Source organism: Dendrobates tinctorius, unplaced genomic scaffold (assembly GCF_039654945.1).
Source record: "Dendrobates tinctorius isolate UK_male_01 unplaced genomic scaffold, ASM3965494v1 ptg000240l, whole genome shotgun sequence".
Classification (NCBI taxonomy): Eukaryota; Metazoa; Chordata; class Amphibia; order Anura; family Dendrobatidae; genus Dendrobates; species Dendrobates tinctorius.
In genome coordinates this window covers 4,295,434-4,310,723 of record NW_027361907.1, presented here as the reverse complement: position 1 = coordinate 4,310,723, position 15,290 = coordinate 4,295,434, and the positions used below count along the sequence as shown (strand labels likewise).

At 45.7% G+C, this 15,290-nt stretch overlaps 1 protein-coding gene across 3 annotated transcripts in view; it reads right to left on the bottom strand.

Annotated features, from left to right (window-relative positions):
- The window catches only part of NAXD (NAD(P)HX dehydratase), a 68,259-nt gene extending 57,204 nt beyond the window's left edge, over nucleotides 1-11,055 (bottom strand). Inside the window, exon 1 of one of the 3 annotated variants that reach the window (XM_073556834.1) lies at nucleotides 10,861-11,055. Coding sequence is in view for 2 of the 3 variants with exons in the window: in XM_073556832.1 (XP_073412933.1) it covers nucleotides 10,639-10,729 (91 nt within the window). In the remaining variant the exon portion in view is untranslated. Of the gene's footprint in view, nucleotides 1-10,638 lie in introns of all 3 variants that reach the window. The other 2 variants (XM_073556833.1, XM_073556832.1) reach the window with 2 other exon arrangements.
- Nucleotides 11,056-15,290: the final 4,235 nt, after the last annotated feature.

Sequence of the window (15,290 nt, the reverse complement as noted above, 5' to 3'; positions counted from 1 at the left end):
ACATATGGGGTATCAGTGTACTCAGGACAAATTGGGCAACAACTTTTGGGGTCCATTTTCTCCTGGTACCCTTGGGGAAATAAAAAATGGGGACTAAATGATCATGTTTGTGGAAAAAATACGATTTTATTTTCACGCCCAGGCGTTATAAACTTCTGTGAAGCACTGGGGGGGGGGGGTTCAAAGTGCTCACCACACATCCAGATAAGTTCCTTAGGGGGGTCTAGTTTCCAACATGGGGTCGCTTGTGGGGGGATTCCACTGTTTAGGTACATCAGGGGCTTTCCAAACGCGACATGGTGTCCGATCTCAATTCCAGCCAAAAACGTCAAATGGCGCTGCTTCTCTTCCGAGCTCTGCCATGCGCCCAAATAGTCGTTTACTCCCACATATGGGGTATCAGCATACTCGGGACAAATTGCACAATAACTTTTAGGGTCCTGTTACCCTTGGAAAAGTAAGAATTGAGGGTGAAAAGATCATGTTTGTGGAAAAAAAATGTGATTTTTTTAATTGTACGGCTGTACGTTATAAACTTCTGTGAAGCCCTTGGGGGTTCAGAGTTCTCACCACATATCTAGATAAGTTCCTTGGGGGGGGGGGGGGGGTCTAGTTTCCAAAATGGGGTCACTTGTGGGGGGTTTCCACAAGGGCTGTGGAGTCGGTAAGCCAAACCTGCGACTCAGACTCCTCAATTTCCCTTACACCGACTCCAACTCCCACATATATTGCTTATATTTAAGTGAAAAATTTATTGTAGTACAATGTGAACATCAGACATTTAATCATTTCTATGATCCAATAATCAAGATATTTAGATAGAATATCTATTTATTGGAATACAACTTTAGAACACAAAAAACTGTAATAAATTGTAAATATGTAATACACTGTATACATGTATACGGTACAGACCAAAGTTTGAACACACCTTCTCATTCAAAGAGTTTTCTTTATTTTCATGACTATGAAAATTGTAGATTCATTCTGAAGGCATCAAAACAATGAATTAACACATGTGGAATTATATAATTAAAGTGTGAAACAACTGAAAATATGTCTTATATTCTAGATTCTTCAAAGTAGCCACCTTTTGCTTTGATTTCTGCTTTGCACACTCTTGGCATTCTCTTGATGAGCTTTAAGAGGTAGTCACCAGAAATGGTCTTCCAACAGTCTTGAAGGAGTTCCCAGAGATGCTTAGCACTTGTTGGCCCTTTTGCCTTCACTCTGCGGTCCAGCTCACCCCAGACCATCTCGATTGGGTTCAGGTCTGGTGACTGTGGAGGCCAGGTCATCTGGTGTAGCACCCCATCACTCTCCTTCTTGGTCAAATAGCCCTTACACAGCCTGGAGGTGTGTTTGAGGCCATTGTCCTGTTGAAAATTAAATGGTCCAACTAAACACAAACCGGATGGAATAGCATGCAAGACGCTGTGGTAGCCATGCTGGTTCAGTATGCCTTCAATTTTGAATAAATCCTGAACAGTGTCACCAGCAAAGCACCCCCACCATCACAGCTCCTTCTCCATGCTTCACGGTGGGAACCAGGCATGTAGAGTCCATCCGTTCACCTTTTCTGCGTCGCACAAAGACATGGTGGTTGGAACCAAAGATCTCAAATTTGGACTCATCAGACCAAAGCACAGATTTCCACTGGTCTAATGTCCATTCCTTGTGTTCTCTACCCCAAACAAGTCTCTTCTGCTTGTGGCCTGTCCTTAGCAGTGGTTTCCTAGCAGCTATTTTACCATGAAGGCCTGCTGCACAAAGTCTCCTCTTAACAGTTGTTGTACAGATGTGTCTGCTGCTAGAATTCTGTGTGGCATTGACCTGGTCTCTATTCTGAGCTGCTGTTAACCTGCGATTTCTGAGGCTGGTGACTCGGATGAGCTTATCCTCTGCAGCAGAGGTGACTCTTGGTCTTCCTTTCCTGGGGCGGTCCTCATGTGAGCCAGTTTCTTTGTAGCGCTTGATGGTTTTTGCCAATGCACTTGGGGACACTTTCAAAGTTTTCCCAATTTTTTGGACTGACTAACCTTCATTTCTTAAAGTAATGATGGCCACTCGTTTTTCTTTACTCAGCTGCTTTTTTCTTGCCATAATACAAATTCTAACAGTCTATTCAGTAGGACTATCACCTGTGTATCCACCAGACTTCTGCACAACACAACTGATGGTCCCAACCTCATTTATAAGGCAAGAAATCCAACTTATTAAACCTGACAGGGCACACCTGTGAAGTGAAAACAATTTCCGGTGACTACCTCTTGAAGCTCATCAAGAGGATGCCAAGAGTATGCAAAGCAGAAATCAAAGCAAAAAGTGGCTACTTTGAAGAACCTAGAATATAAGACATATTTTCAGTTGTTTCACACTTTTTTTGTTAATTATATAATTCCACATGTTAATTCATAGATTTGATGCCTTCAGAGTGAATCTACAATTTTCATAGTCATGAAAATAAAGAAAACGCTTTGAGAAGGTGTGTCCAAACTTTTGGTCTGTACTGTGTGTATAATATATATACATACACACACACTGACTTATCTCGGCTAAGATAAAGCCTAGATTCTCAGGCTACTTTCACACTATGGGCGTAGCCAGGATCAAACCTAGGGGGGGCAGAATCTCATACTGTTCCGCAGAATTTCATACTGCACACCTCAGCTGCTGCAGAACCTCATACTTCACACCCCTACACTTGAAAATAAAGCCTGCACCTTAAGAAGATGTGGTGATGAATGCAGTCTATTTATTCCAACTATCAGTTGATGTTACTGAAGATGAGCAATGCCTGTCCTGGGCGTCCTTTTGGGCAGCTATGAGGTGTACCTAACTGGTGCTAAAAAAAAGGAGTGTTAAGGGGGTTTTACACTAAGCGATATCGCTAGCAATATCGCTAAAACGTCACTGGTTTTGTGACGTTATAGCGATATTGCTAGCGATATCGCTATGTGTGATACTTACCAACGACCGGCTCCCCCGCTGTCCATCGCTGATCGCGCGAGAATGTCTGGCTCCATTTCTCGTCGGGCGCTTCCTGCTGAGACTTCCTGCTGTGACGACGAGCGACGCTGGACGCGGGCGGGAGGACGCAGGATCGCTGTGTGTGAATGGTAAGTATCGTGCGCTGCGTCGCTGCTGCATCGCTGTGAGATCTTTCTGTGTGAAAGCTCACTAGCGATCATTTAGCGATGCACCAGCGATCCTGACCGGGTCGGATCGCTGGTTGGATCGCTGGTGCATCGCTAAATGTAAAAGGGCCTTAAGTCTGTGTGCTACCCGGCTTTCATTCTTTTTGGTACAGATAAGATATGGCTAGACAGATATGGATAAGTGGATAGAGCAGATTTTTAATATGCTTTTGCAATTGAAAACATTATCTATGAGCTCAAAAGCCTTTCAGGTGATGCGGTTTTTTAAAAAAGCTGATCTGCTTTTGCAACTGAAAAACGTATCCTCAAAAACGCAGGAAAAACGCTGTGTGTGAATGTAGCCTTAGATCAGGAATAGAACAGTCATTTATAGGACATTTCATAACCTTCCCAAACTCCTATGAAAAAATATTCAGCATATTCTGCATTCAACTACTGTACCCAATTTATTATATATTTTAGGAGTCGGTCCATTTTATACCGACTCCAACTCCACCAAAATGAGCACTGACTCCGACTCCACAGCCCTGGTTTCCACTGTTTAGGTACATCAGGGGCTCTCCAAAACGTGACACGGCGTCCGATCTGAATTCTAGCCAATTTTGCATTGAAAAAGTCAAACGGCGCTCCTTCCCTTCTGAGCTCTGCCATGCGCCGAAACAGTGGTTCCCCCCCCCACATATCTGGTATCAGCGTACTCAGTACAAACTGCACAATAACTTTTGCTGTCCAATTTCTCCTGTTACCCTTGGTAAAATAAAAAAAATTGAACCTGAAGTATTTTTTTTTGTGAAAAAAAGTTAAATGTTCATTTTTTTTTTTTTTTTTTTTAAATATTCACAAAACTCCTGTGAAGCACCTGAAGGGTTAATAACCTTCTTGAATGTAGTTTTGAGCACCTTAAGGGGTGCAGTTTTTAGAATGGTGTCACTTTTGGGTATTTTCTATCATATAGACCCCTCAAAGTGGCTTCAAATGTGATGTGGTCCGTAAAAATAAAATGGTGTTGCAAAAATGAGAACTCGCTGGTCAATTTTTAACCCTTATAACTTCCTAACAAAAAAAAAAATTTTGGTTCCAAAATTGTGCTTATGTAAAGTAAACATGTGGGAAATGTTCCTTAAGCTTTTTGTGTGCCGTATCTCTGTGATTTAAGGGCATAAAAATTCAAAGTTGGAAAATTTTCAAAATTTTCACCAAGTTTCCGTTTTTTTTACAAATAAACGCAAGTTATATAAATGAAATTTTACCACTATCATGAAGTACAATATGTCACGAGAAAACAATGTCAGAATCACCGGGATCCATGGAAGCGTTCCAGAGTTATAACCTCATAAAAGGACAGTGGTCACAATTGTAAAAATTGGCCCAGGAGTTAACGTGCAAACCACCCTTGGTAGTAAATGGGTTAATGGGAAAATGGAATTAATTTTTATTTTTCCCTAACTAAGGGGGTGATAACGGGGGGTTTGATTTACTATTTATGGCGGTTTTTATATTTGGCAGCTGTCACACGCTAAAAGACGCTTTTTATTGCAAAATAGTTTTTGCATCACCACATATTGAGAGCTATAATTTTTCCATATTTTGACCCACCGAGTCACGTGAGGTCTTATTTTTTGCGGGACGAGTTGACGTTTTTATTGGTACCATTTTCGGGCACGTGACATTTTATCGCTTTTTATTCCGATATTTGGAAGGCAGAATGAACAAAAACCAGCAATTCATGAATTTCTTTTGGGGGTGCGTGTACACCGTTCTGCGTGAGATAAAATTGATAAAGCGGTTTTATTCTTCAGGTCAGTACAGTTACAGCGATACCTCATTTATATCATTTTTTATCTTCTGGTACTTTTATACAATATAAACTTTTATAGAAGAAATTTTTTTTGCATCGCTTTATTCCGAGAGCTCTTTTTTATTTTTCCGGTCATGGAGCTACATGGCGGCTTGTTTTTTTGCGGGACAAGATGACATTTTCAGCGGTTCCATGCTTATTTATATCCGTCCTTTTGATCGCGTGTTATTCCACTTTTTGTTTGGAGGTAATGTATATGATAAAGCATTGTTTTTTTGCCTTTTTCTAATGGTGTTCAATAAAGGGGCTAACTAGTGGGACAGTTTTATAGGTCCGGTTGATTAAAATATTGATTTAATGATAGAATATAGATTTTTACTTTTCTTTCCCCATGCTATGTTTTACACTGTGTCCCACTATGGGACACTCATTTTGTGCTGGCTGATCGCTTATATGGCATGCAGACCGAGATCCAGCAGCTTCAGAGCATCGGATTGTTGTGCTAATGACACTAAGGCTAAGTGCACACGTTGCAGAAAATTTCGGCTCAAAAACCTGAATCCCTTCCCAGAAACCGCACCTATTTTTCCCGCGGCGGTTTTTGTGCGGTTTTTTCAGCAGCAGTTTCAAACCGCATGGAAGAAGCCAAAACCGCAGAAAAATCTGCAAAATTAATGAGCATGCTGCGTTTGTTACCGCGATGCGTTTTTTTCGCGTTAAAAACGCATCAATGTGCACAAAAAGTGCAAAATGCATAGAAATGACTGGGAAGCTTATTTTTAGCGGTTTTATAGTGAAAACCGCAGTAAAAACCGCTGTGTGTGAACACAGCCTTAGCCTTAACTCTGCTGTGAGTGGGAACAGAGTTTCAGTGCTCTGTGCTCTCGCATCAGAGAATGGCAGCACAGGTGCAGAGGAGACGGAGAAAGTAATCTCTCCATCTCCTCCACTGCCTGCATCCACAGTAATCGCACTGCACTCAGGTGACATCTGAGCGTAGACTGATGTTTTGCACGTACCCATAGACTTGTATGTGCGTGCACCGTCCTATTTACACTGTCTATGGCAGCAAGCAGCGATTTTTTTTCTCATGTCGACAAGGTATGAGAAAATAAATGGTGGTCTGCAGTGCTCCATAGTATAACACTGGAGCAAGTTCTATCTGATAAAACATCGGACAGCACTCGTCTGGGTTACAGTATATGTTAGCTATACGCCAGTCTGAGCAAGCCCTAATTCTGATTACTATTGCTAGAATATGGATTATTAGGCAACAATGTTTTACGGAGTGGGAGGTGGTGATCCAGCAGGCTGTCTATATAGCCAAATATGGGCCAAAGTCTGCGTATCAGGAGCATACTGTCCATATTGGCAGCCCACGTGCCACCATGGGGACCCCTCTCCCCACAGTTTCAGCATCTTCAGGACATGGATATCATTGAATAGAGTGGTGGATGAGGGAGTCGAAGGCGTGAGAGGCCAAGACTCTGCTCACTGGAGGTATGAGGATGTCACTACATTACTCCTGCCGTGCTGAAAGCTCAGTACCTCCACAGACGGAAGCAATGTGCCGGGGGGGGAACGGAGGCAAGGAAAGTAGTTACTTAGTGAGGTCTGGTGGGGGCCATTATAATGAGCAGGTGACCATTATGCTAAGTGGGAGGCTGTGGGAACCATAATAATGTGTGGAGGACTGAGAGCCCCCATACTGAGTTGGAAACTGCGAGGGTCCCCATTCTGAGTGGAAGGGATGGGGGACCATCATACTGAGTGGAGAGTTGAGGTCATTATAATGAGCAGGGGGCAGTAGGTGCCCTGCCCTCATAAATTAAACGCTTTTTACAATGCAAGCAAAAGCTAGGAGATTTTAAAGATTCCCCCCCCCCTGACTTACAGTATATACTCGTGTATAAGCCAACCCCCCTAATTTTGCCACAAAAAAAACTGGGAAAACTTATCGACTCATGTATAAGCCAAGGGTTAATGGTGGTCCAAGAAAATGCTCCATAGATAAAAACTCCCCATATTCTGCTGCACAAGGGTTAATGCTGCCCCATAAATACCCCTCATGTGCTGCTGCACAAGGGTTAATGCTGCCCCATAAGATGCTCCATAAATTCCCCCCATAATATGCTGCTGCACAAGGGTTAATGCTGCCCCATAAGATGCTGCTGCACAAGGGTTAATGCTGCCCCATAAATACCCCTCATGTGCTGCTGCACAAGGGTTAATGCTGCCTTGTAAGATGCTCTATAAATACCCCCCATATGCTGCTGCATAAGGGTTAATGCTGCCCCATAACATGCTCCATAAATACCCCCCATATGCTGCTGCACGAGGGTTAATGCTGCCCCATAACATGCTCCATAAATACACCCCCATATGCTGCTGCACAAGGGTTAATGCTGCCCCATAAGATGCTACATAAAAACCCCCATATGCTGCTGCCGCTGCTGAAATAAAAAAAAAAAAAGAAAATATATGACATACTCACCTCTCCATTGCTGGGGGCCAGGTGTCGGTGTCCTGAGCCCCCGGCACTGGCGATATTTACCGGTCCCCGTTACATCGTCGTCCACCGCTGAGTCTCCCGGGCATCAGTAGTGACAGCAGAGGGCGCACACTGACTAAGTCATCGCGCCCTCTGCTGTCACAGCAGGAGGACCCAGAGACAGAGCAGTGCACGGAGATGGAACGAGGACAGGTGAATATTACTCTGCCCCCGTCATACTTACCCCCTCCTGGCGCATGGTCTTCTCTGCAGCCCCTGCTTCTCCATCGGTCGTCTGCTTCCTGCATTCAGCGGTCATGTAGTATCGCTCATTAAACTCATAAATATGCGCATATTCATGAGTAATGAGCGGTACCACGTGACATCTGAACGCAGGAAGCAGACGACGTGCCAGGAGGGGCGAGTATGGTCTCTGACACCCCAGGTATATGACTCGCGTATACGCCGGGGGGGGGGGGGGGAGGGGTGCTGAATATCTCGACTTATACACGAGTATATATGGTAATTGGAAAACTGCTGCTTCCTTACAATCTGCAGCATGTCAATTCTTTGTGTTTTTTCACCCATGGAAAACAATAAGCGCAAAAATCACAGCGAATACGCTATCATTTTGCAGTATTTTTGGAGGAAAAAAAACAACAGGTGCAACTGGATGTGACACCCATTTATTTTTGCAATTGTCCCCAAGTATAACCCATAGCGTCCTGGTATCGTCCCATGGATGTTAGGACTTTATTGTCTTGTGATCTGACCTTATTTGTAACTTTTTAAAGCAATTCTATGGTTTCCCCCATTCCAAGAACAATCTAATTATATTACTAATACGTGCTAAACAAAGCTCGGCCAATTCAACGTCCCCGCTGTTTTCAATTGTGTATTTTTTCATGCTCTGATAGAACATTAGCTCACGGCGGGACTTCATACATGAACCAAGCTTTTTTTGATCAGAATAGTCACTATTTTTTGAGACAAAGATGAAAAAAAAAAAAAAAAAAAAAAAAGTTTAATTGGATCGATAGTAAAAAAAAAAAAAAAAAATTCTCCGCTAAATTTCCCTTTTTTTGCTAAAATGTTTTGTTTTCACACATATGTAAAGCGCCATTGAATTAGTGGCGCTGTAAGGGGTATACCGGACCATGTGATATGTAAATTATATCATGTGGTACTTGTATAAATGTACTGTACTTGTTCTATGTATTATAGTACTGACATAGGGAAAGTGCAGTACCCAAATTTAGCCACCAGATGGGGTACATTGTAGTTTTAGGTATAGCAGTGTACATAGTATAGTAGGAGCTCCATATAGTAAATAATTTAGGAGGGGTCACTGCAGTTAAGATAGGGGGACTTCCTGTTGAGAGTGAGACGGGCTACGGTACCATACCGCCTGCATGGGCTTTAGGGCCCAGAATTGTAGCACCGGCTTAAGCGTCCAGAATCGCAGCAGTGACCACGCAGCATTCAAGGGGGAAGCCCAGCCATTCACAACTACAGGCCAGAACAGTGGAGGATCGCAGCAGGCTTGGAACCAGAAGCATAGGGCAGAATCAGTGGCAACATGGGGACGCAGGTGGCTCCATTATATGGCAGCTTACAGCATGGACTGATGCCATCAGATCCAGGGCGAAACAGTTGAGGAAACTTTCATAGGCAGTAAGTCTGGACTAGGAGAATGCTGTGTCACCACAGAAAGCAGCATGAAAGGGCAGGTCACTCGCCATGTGACAACTGACTTCAGGAACAGATGATCTGATGTCTGGGGCAAAACAGGCAGTGGAGTGTCCAACCGTGGCAGAGCTAAACAGGGAGGATGCTGAGGAACCGTATGAAACGGTCCGACCCGGGAACGTGCTGTGTGACATTGAGAGAAGTACAGGGAAAGAGGAAGAGATGTGTAATGTGGAACATGTGATTAACGCTGTGAAGTACTTGGATGTGCGGAGAAACGAAAACAGTAAAGTTGTTCAGTTTCAAGTTGAAATGGACGGTGTCTCAGTTCACGCAGAACTGTTCGCAGATAGTCTTCAGTGGCACAGAAGAGATCCTGATGATACTGGACCTAAAGTCACAGGTATGCTGACGGACATTATTTTCATGTGATGGGAGGCCAGGGCCTAGCAGCCCCGGTGTCCGCGGCCATGACTATAGCCCTGGCCCTTCCTCACACTGCTATAAAAATGTATAATAACATGCGGCTTGCATTGGTGGCCTAACGCCGTGTACCGGTCATGTTTGTTAGCTGGAAGTTGATCTTTGCACTAAGCAGCCCAGCTCCTATGTGTCCGCCCTGTGCACGCGCCTTCACTGTCTACATATACTCTGGGAGGACACTTTCGTTTTAGGCGCCCAGATCTGGTGTGTGGGTCCCGGACCCTCCCTGTACACACTGCAAGCCTGCCCTGATTACACAGGATCCCTGTACACACTGCAAGCCTGCCCTGATTACACAGGATCCCTGTACACACTGCAAGCCTGCCCTGATTACACAGGATCCCTGTACACACTGGAAGGCTGCCCTGATTACACAGGATCCCTGTACACACTGCAAGCCTGCCCTGATTACACAGGATCCCTGTACACACTGCAAGCCTGCCCTGATTACACAGGATCCCTGTACACACTGCAAGCCTGCCCTGATTACACAGGATCCCTGTACACACTGCAAGCCTGCCCTGATTACACAGGATCCCTGTACACACTGCAAGCCTGCCCTGATTACACAGGATCCCTGTACACACTGCAAGCCTGCCCTGATTACACAGGATCCCTGTACACACTGCAAGCCTGCCCTGATTACACAGGATCCCTGTACACACTGGAAGGCTGCCCTGATTACACAGGATCCCTGTACACACTGCAAGCCTGCCCTGATTACACAGGATCCCTGTACACACTGCAAGCCTGCCCTGATTACACAGGATCCCTGTACACACTGCAAGCCTGCCCTGATTACACAGGATCCCTGTACACACTGCAAGCCTGCCCTGATTACACAGGATCCCTGTACACACTGCAAGCCTGCCCTGATTACACAGGATCCCTGTACACACTGCAAGCCTGCCCTGATTACACAGGATTCCCCTCCAGGCAATCCTCCGCTATGATCACACGTGCAGGTGAGGGCTCTGCTCATAGGCGCACCGTGCAGGCAGCCCCACCGCCGGAAGTACCTGCTTCCCGTAGACCGTACAGCAGACCTGCAGCCAGGACGCCCGCAGCGGCCGTAACCGTGAGCGTAGCGAGGGAGCCCCAGGACGCCATGACGGCCGCGCGCCTTACCTATCGCCGTGCACCGAGCAGCAAGCTGCATCAGGCTACTTCCGGGATCTCACTCCAGCAAGCAGCCTGAAGCCACGTGAGTGTCACCAACCAATCACAGAGGAGAGCCTTACTGTGGGCGGTCTTATCATGGGAGCTGTCAGAGAGGAGAGCCAATCACTAGGCGGGATCCAGGTGAAGCTGTGACAGTGCTTCAGGCTGGCAGCACAGAACATGTCGGGAGTGGAGGGAGCCGCACGGCTTCTGCAGGCAGAAACTGCAGTCCGGCCGCCAGCACTTGTCAAATAAGGCGGAAACCAGTCATGGCTGACACGTCTATTCCGGCTACTGCACACTGCAGCTGTGTGACAGAGCTCTCCTTCCCTAGATGGATACTGGAGCTGTAGGCAGTGATTATAGGAGTGAGGGTACAGCGCCATCTGCTGGTGTGTTTTAGAATATCATTATTGCAGGAGATGTGGAGTCTGCTGTTTTGGCGCCACCTGCTGGCGGAGTTCAGCAGTGTCAAGTGTGCTGGAGTTTCTTCTGATTTTTTTTTTTTTTTTTACTTCAAATCTTGGCTCTAGAGATGCGCAGCCAGAAAAAGGTTTACGGCAGACACAGGGAGGTGATGAGAGGCTTCCCACCAAGTTTACGGCAGGCACAGGGAGGAGAGGCTTCCCACCAAGTTTACGGCAGACACAGAGGCGAGGAGAGGCTTCCCCTCAAGTTTACGGCAGGCGAGGAGAGGCTTCCCACCAAGTTTACGGCAGGCACTGGGAGGCGAGGAGAGGCTTCCCACCAAGTTTACGGCAGGCACTGGGAGGCGAGGAGAGGCTTCCCACCAAGTTTACAGCAGGCACTGGGAGGCGAGGAGAGGCTTCCCACCAAGTTTACGGCAGGCACTGGGAGGCGAGGAGAGGCTTCCCACCAAGTTTACAGCAGGCACTGGGAGGCGAGGAGAGGCTTCCCACCAAGTTTACGGCAGGCACTGGGAGGCGAGGAGAGGCTTCCCACCAAGTTTACAGCAGGCACTGGGAGGCGAGGAGAGGCTTCCCACCAAGTTTACGGCAGGCACTGGGAGGCGAGGAGAGGCTTCCCACCAAGTTTACGGCAGGCACTGGGAGGCGAGGAGAGGCTTCCCACCAAGTTTACGGCAGGCACTGGGAGGCGAGGAGAGGCTTCCCACCAAGTTTACGGCAGGCACTGGGAGGCGAGGAGAGGCTTCCCACCAAGTTTACGGCAGGCACTGGGAGGCGAGGAGAGGCTTCTCACCAAGTTTATGGCAGGCACGGGGAGGTGATGAGAGGCTTCCCACCAAGTTTACGGCAGGCACAGGGAGGTGAGGAGAGGCTTCTCACCAAGTTTATGGCAGGCACTGGGAGGCGAGGAGAGGCTTCCCACCAAGTTTACGGCAGGCACAGGGAGGTGAGGCTTCCCCTTGAGTTGTTGGTGATGGAACAGGTGCGGCAGTTCTACTTTGACATATGGATTTTGCTGTTTCTTCAGGAGATGCTGGCCGAGCTGCTCCGCCATTAGTGTGACGGCCCTTTTAGTCATCGGCTTGCATGTGCACAATTAACAATACCTGATACAGGTGATGGGGTTCAGCCTATTTTACAACAAAGTAACATGTTTGGGGATTTTGGAGAAAAGACAAACAGTGACAAGCCATGTACACAGGGATCACCTAAATAAACGGGTATTTTATTGGGTACTATAGAAAACTAAAAAAACACAAAAACATTTAAAATTCACAAAATTACATTGATGTTATAAACAAAGCTCACAATAGAGCCACAGCCCTTACTCATGAGACATAAGCAGCTGGAACACAATTCTACAATTAGATATACAAACAAGCAATGTTACTTTAAGCATATATGGGCAGCACACCAAGGAGCAGACTCTATAGAAATTGTTGTTAATGTCATCTATACTAAAAAAAAAAAAAAACAATTCCTGCTATGTCAACACAGAGATGCAGTGAGGTTATCAAAAGGTATTGATGTAAGCAATAGAGGACATTATGTGACTAAAAGAGGTCTGTGAGGTAGCGCTGTCATTCAAGTAGGGGATACTCGCTCAGCAGCCACTAAGTCAGATCCGGTACAGGTTTTCCATACAACCTCATAGTCCATGCGGTTTATTTAGCAGCATAAACCATGACCAGCAACATAAAGTTCATATAACAACATAGCGTCCATGACAGAGTTCAGCTCTGTAATCCCTGTGGTCACACAGGTTATATATACGCAGGCTTTCTAGCCTCAGTTATCTCACCCATGTCAGGGTCACTCATGTTCCTTCACCATCCGGCAGACGTCCATTCCCTCCAGGGAACTCTCAGGCACGTGCAGCCATTAACACAGCGTTCACTTGCTGTCAGAAGGCAGCCCCATCTCACTCAGACGGGACCTTCCACACTGGACCAACCAGGTCCCAGCATTCACCCCATGTGACCTACCCTGGCCACCTTATATGGTCCATAGCCACGCCCACCGGGTCACATGTCTATGACCTCATCACAGGTCCTTCACACACACACATATACACTTTACAATAGCGTTATTAAACACACCCCCTGGGTGGGTTTGTAGGTAACTAGTCCCTGACACATTGAACCAGCACCTCAGCAGTATCACTGCTGATCAACACACATACCTAAGTCTCCATCTCAAGGCCACCAACCTTGAGATACATAACCATCCTTCAGGATTCTGCCACTCATCCTCTCTCTTGGGACATCCACGCAGCACCCCCTAGTGGCCACAGTGGTTACTACACCACAGATCTTATGAACATCTGCCCAGAGTGCAGGGAATACAGCACAAAGAGGGTATCAGAAAACATACACAGCAGATTGTAGGCCACTGTGCGCACACGATAGTACGGCACAGGTAAATGAAAGGGAATGCAGGAGAAGGAAGCCTGAAGTATAAGATAATGTGCATATTACTGATACTTAAATAAAAATGAATAAATACAGAGTATTTCTGAAAAGATGGACCAGTAAACACGTAGCACGCAAGGGAAACACCTTGCAGTAAGTATAGACAAGTGCCCATATTCCCTAGTCTGTCAGCTCCATGCCAAGACTGTCCAGAGAAGACCTGGGTCTGCCAGGAACTGTAATACATTGTGTATTTTGCGCAATGAGAATCTGCAGCAAAAATGCACCAGATACACAACATGGGAACGCAGCCTAAACGGTTCCAATTTAACCCTAGCTGCACTTCTATTAGCTGCAGCCAAACCGGCTCAGTTGGGGTTTGTTGCGGATTTTCCTCCTCTCCATTGGACGCAATATGGGAAATTATGACGTTTACACCAGGAGTTAACAGGCTTTGGGTGCTAACCACTCGCTTCATCTGTTCCTGTAGAAAACTGGAGTATTATTTTTGGGATTTTGGCCTGGTTCAGCCATGCCAGAATTCTGGTGTAAAAAGCTTTGAAAAATCAGAACATTTTGGCACAAAACGGGGCTGCGCTAAAATGTTGTAATTGATGGCGTCTGACACCGTTTCCGCCCAGCTCCGACAATGTGGGTGGAGCAGGGATGGGAGGGGTGTGTCGTTAAATCCATTAAGAGCAGCTGCTTTCCTTCCGCCACAGATCTCGCACCGGTCCCAGACTGGTGTAAGGTTTGTAGCGAGGCGCACGCCACTTGTACGTCGTCGTTCCTGGTGTGTTAACAGACGTGCACCTCTTAGTGAATCGGGGGCAGCTGCACCGGCGTGAACAACGCCATTCTTGATGAATCAGGGCATTTCTATTTAGGTTTTTACCCCTACTACGAGACTTTTCTCCTGCATAATAATTAATTCTAGTCTACTGTTATAGCTCTAGTTTATTAAAGTAATTGACTGCTTTTCTGCTAATTTTATTGAGCTTATGAGACAAATGAAAGATGCACTAAGCAAATATTTTTTTTTAATTTTTGCCTTGATTTTAGCCAGTACTAAGGCCTACACCCCACCATATTCTTGTAGGTGGATCTACAGCGGAGAGAGCCTGAGAAGGTTGAGTTTCTTCTTTTGTGAGTGTTTTTTATTTTATTATTTTTTTGCAGTTCTGACCATGAGCTGCACAGCAGTGTATGAGCTCGGCCCTGTCGATCATACCACGAGTTGTATATGTATTCATGGGTTCCAATTTTCCCAGGTTTAGGAGTTCATCTTGTGCTTTACAAATGAATTACATGATCTATTGTCTTTAATCATCATATTGTTACGTGGAATTAACTATAAAGGTTTCCTGGTATGGTAAATAATTGGTCTCCGCTAATACGCAATTGCCACGCGTTGTATGGTTTGGCAACAGAATCGCTAAGTTATGGTCAATTAAATGATGCACACGCCCTTAAAGGGAATCTCACCATAAAAATGCAATTCAATCTGCTGGCATCCGGATATACAGAAGGGGAGCTGAGGAGATATATACAGTGGGGAAAAAAAGTATTTAGTCAGTCAGCAATAGTGCAAGTTCCACCACTTAAAAAGATGAGAGGCGTCTGTAATTTACATCATAGGTAGACCTCAACTATGGGAGACAAACTGAGAAA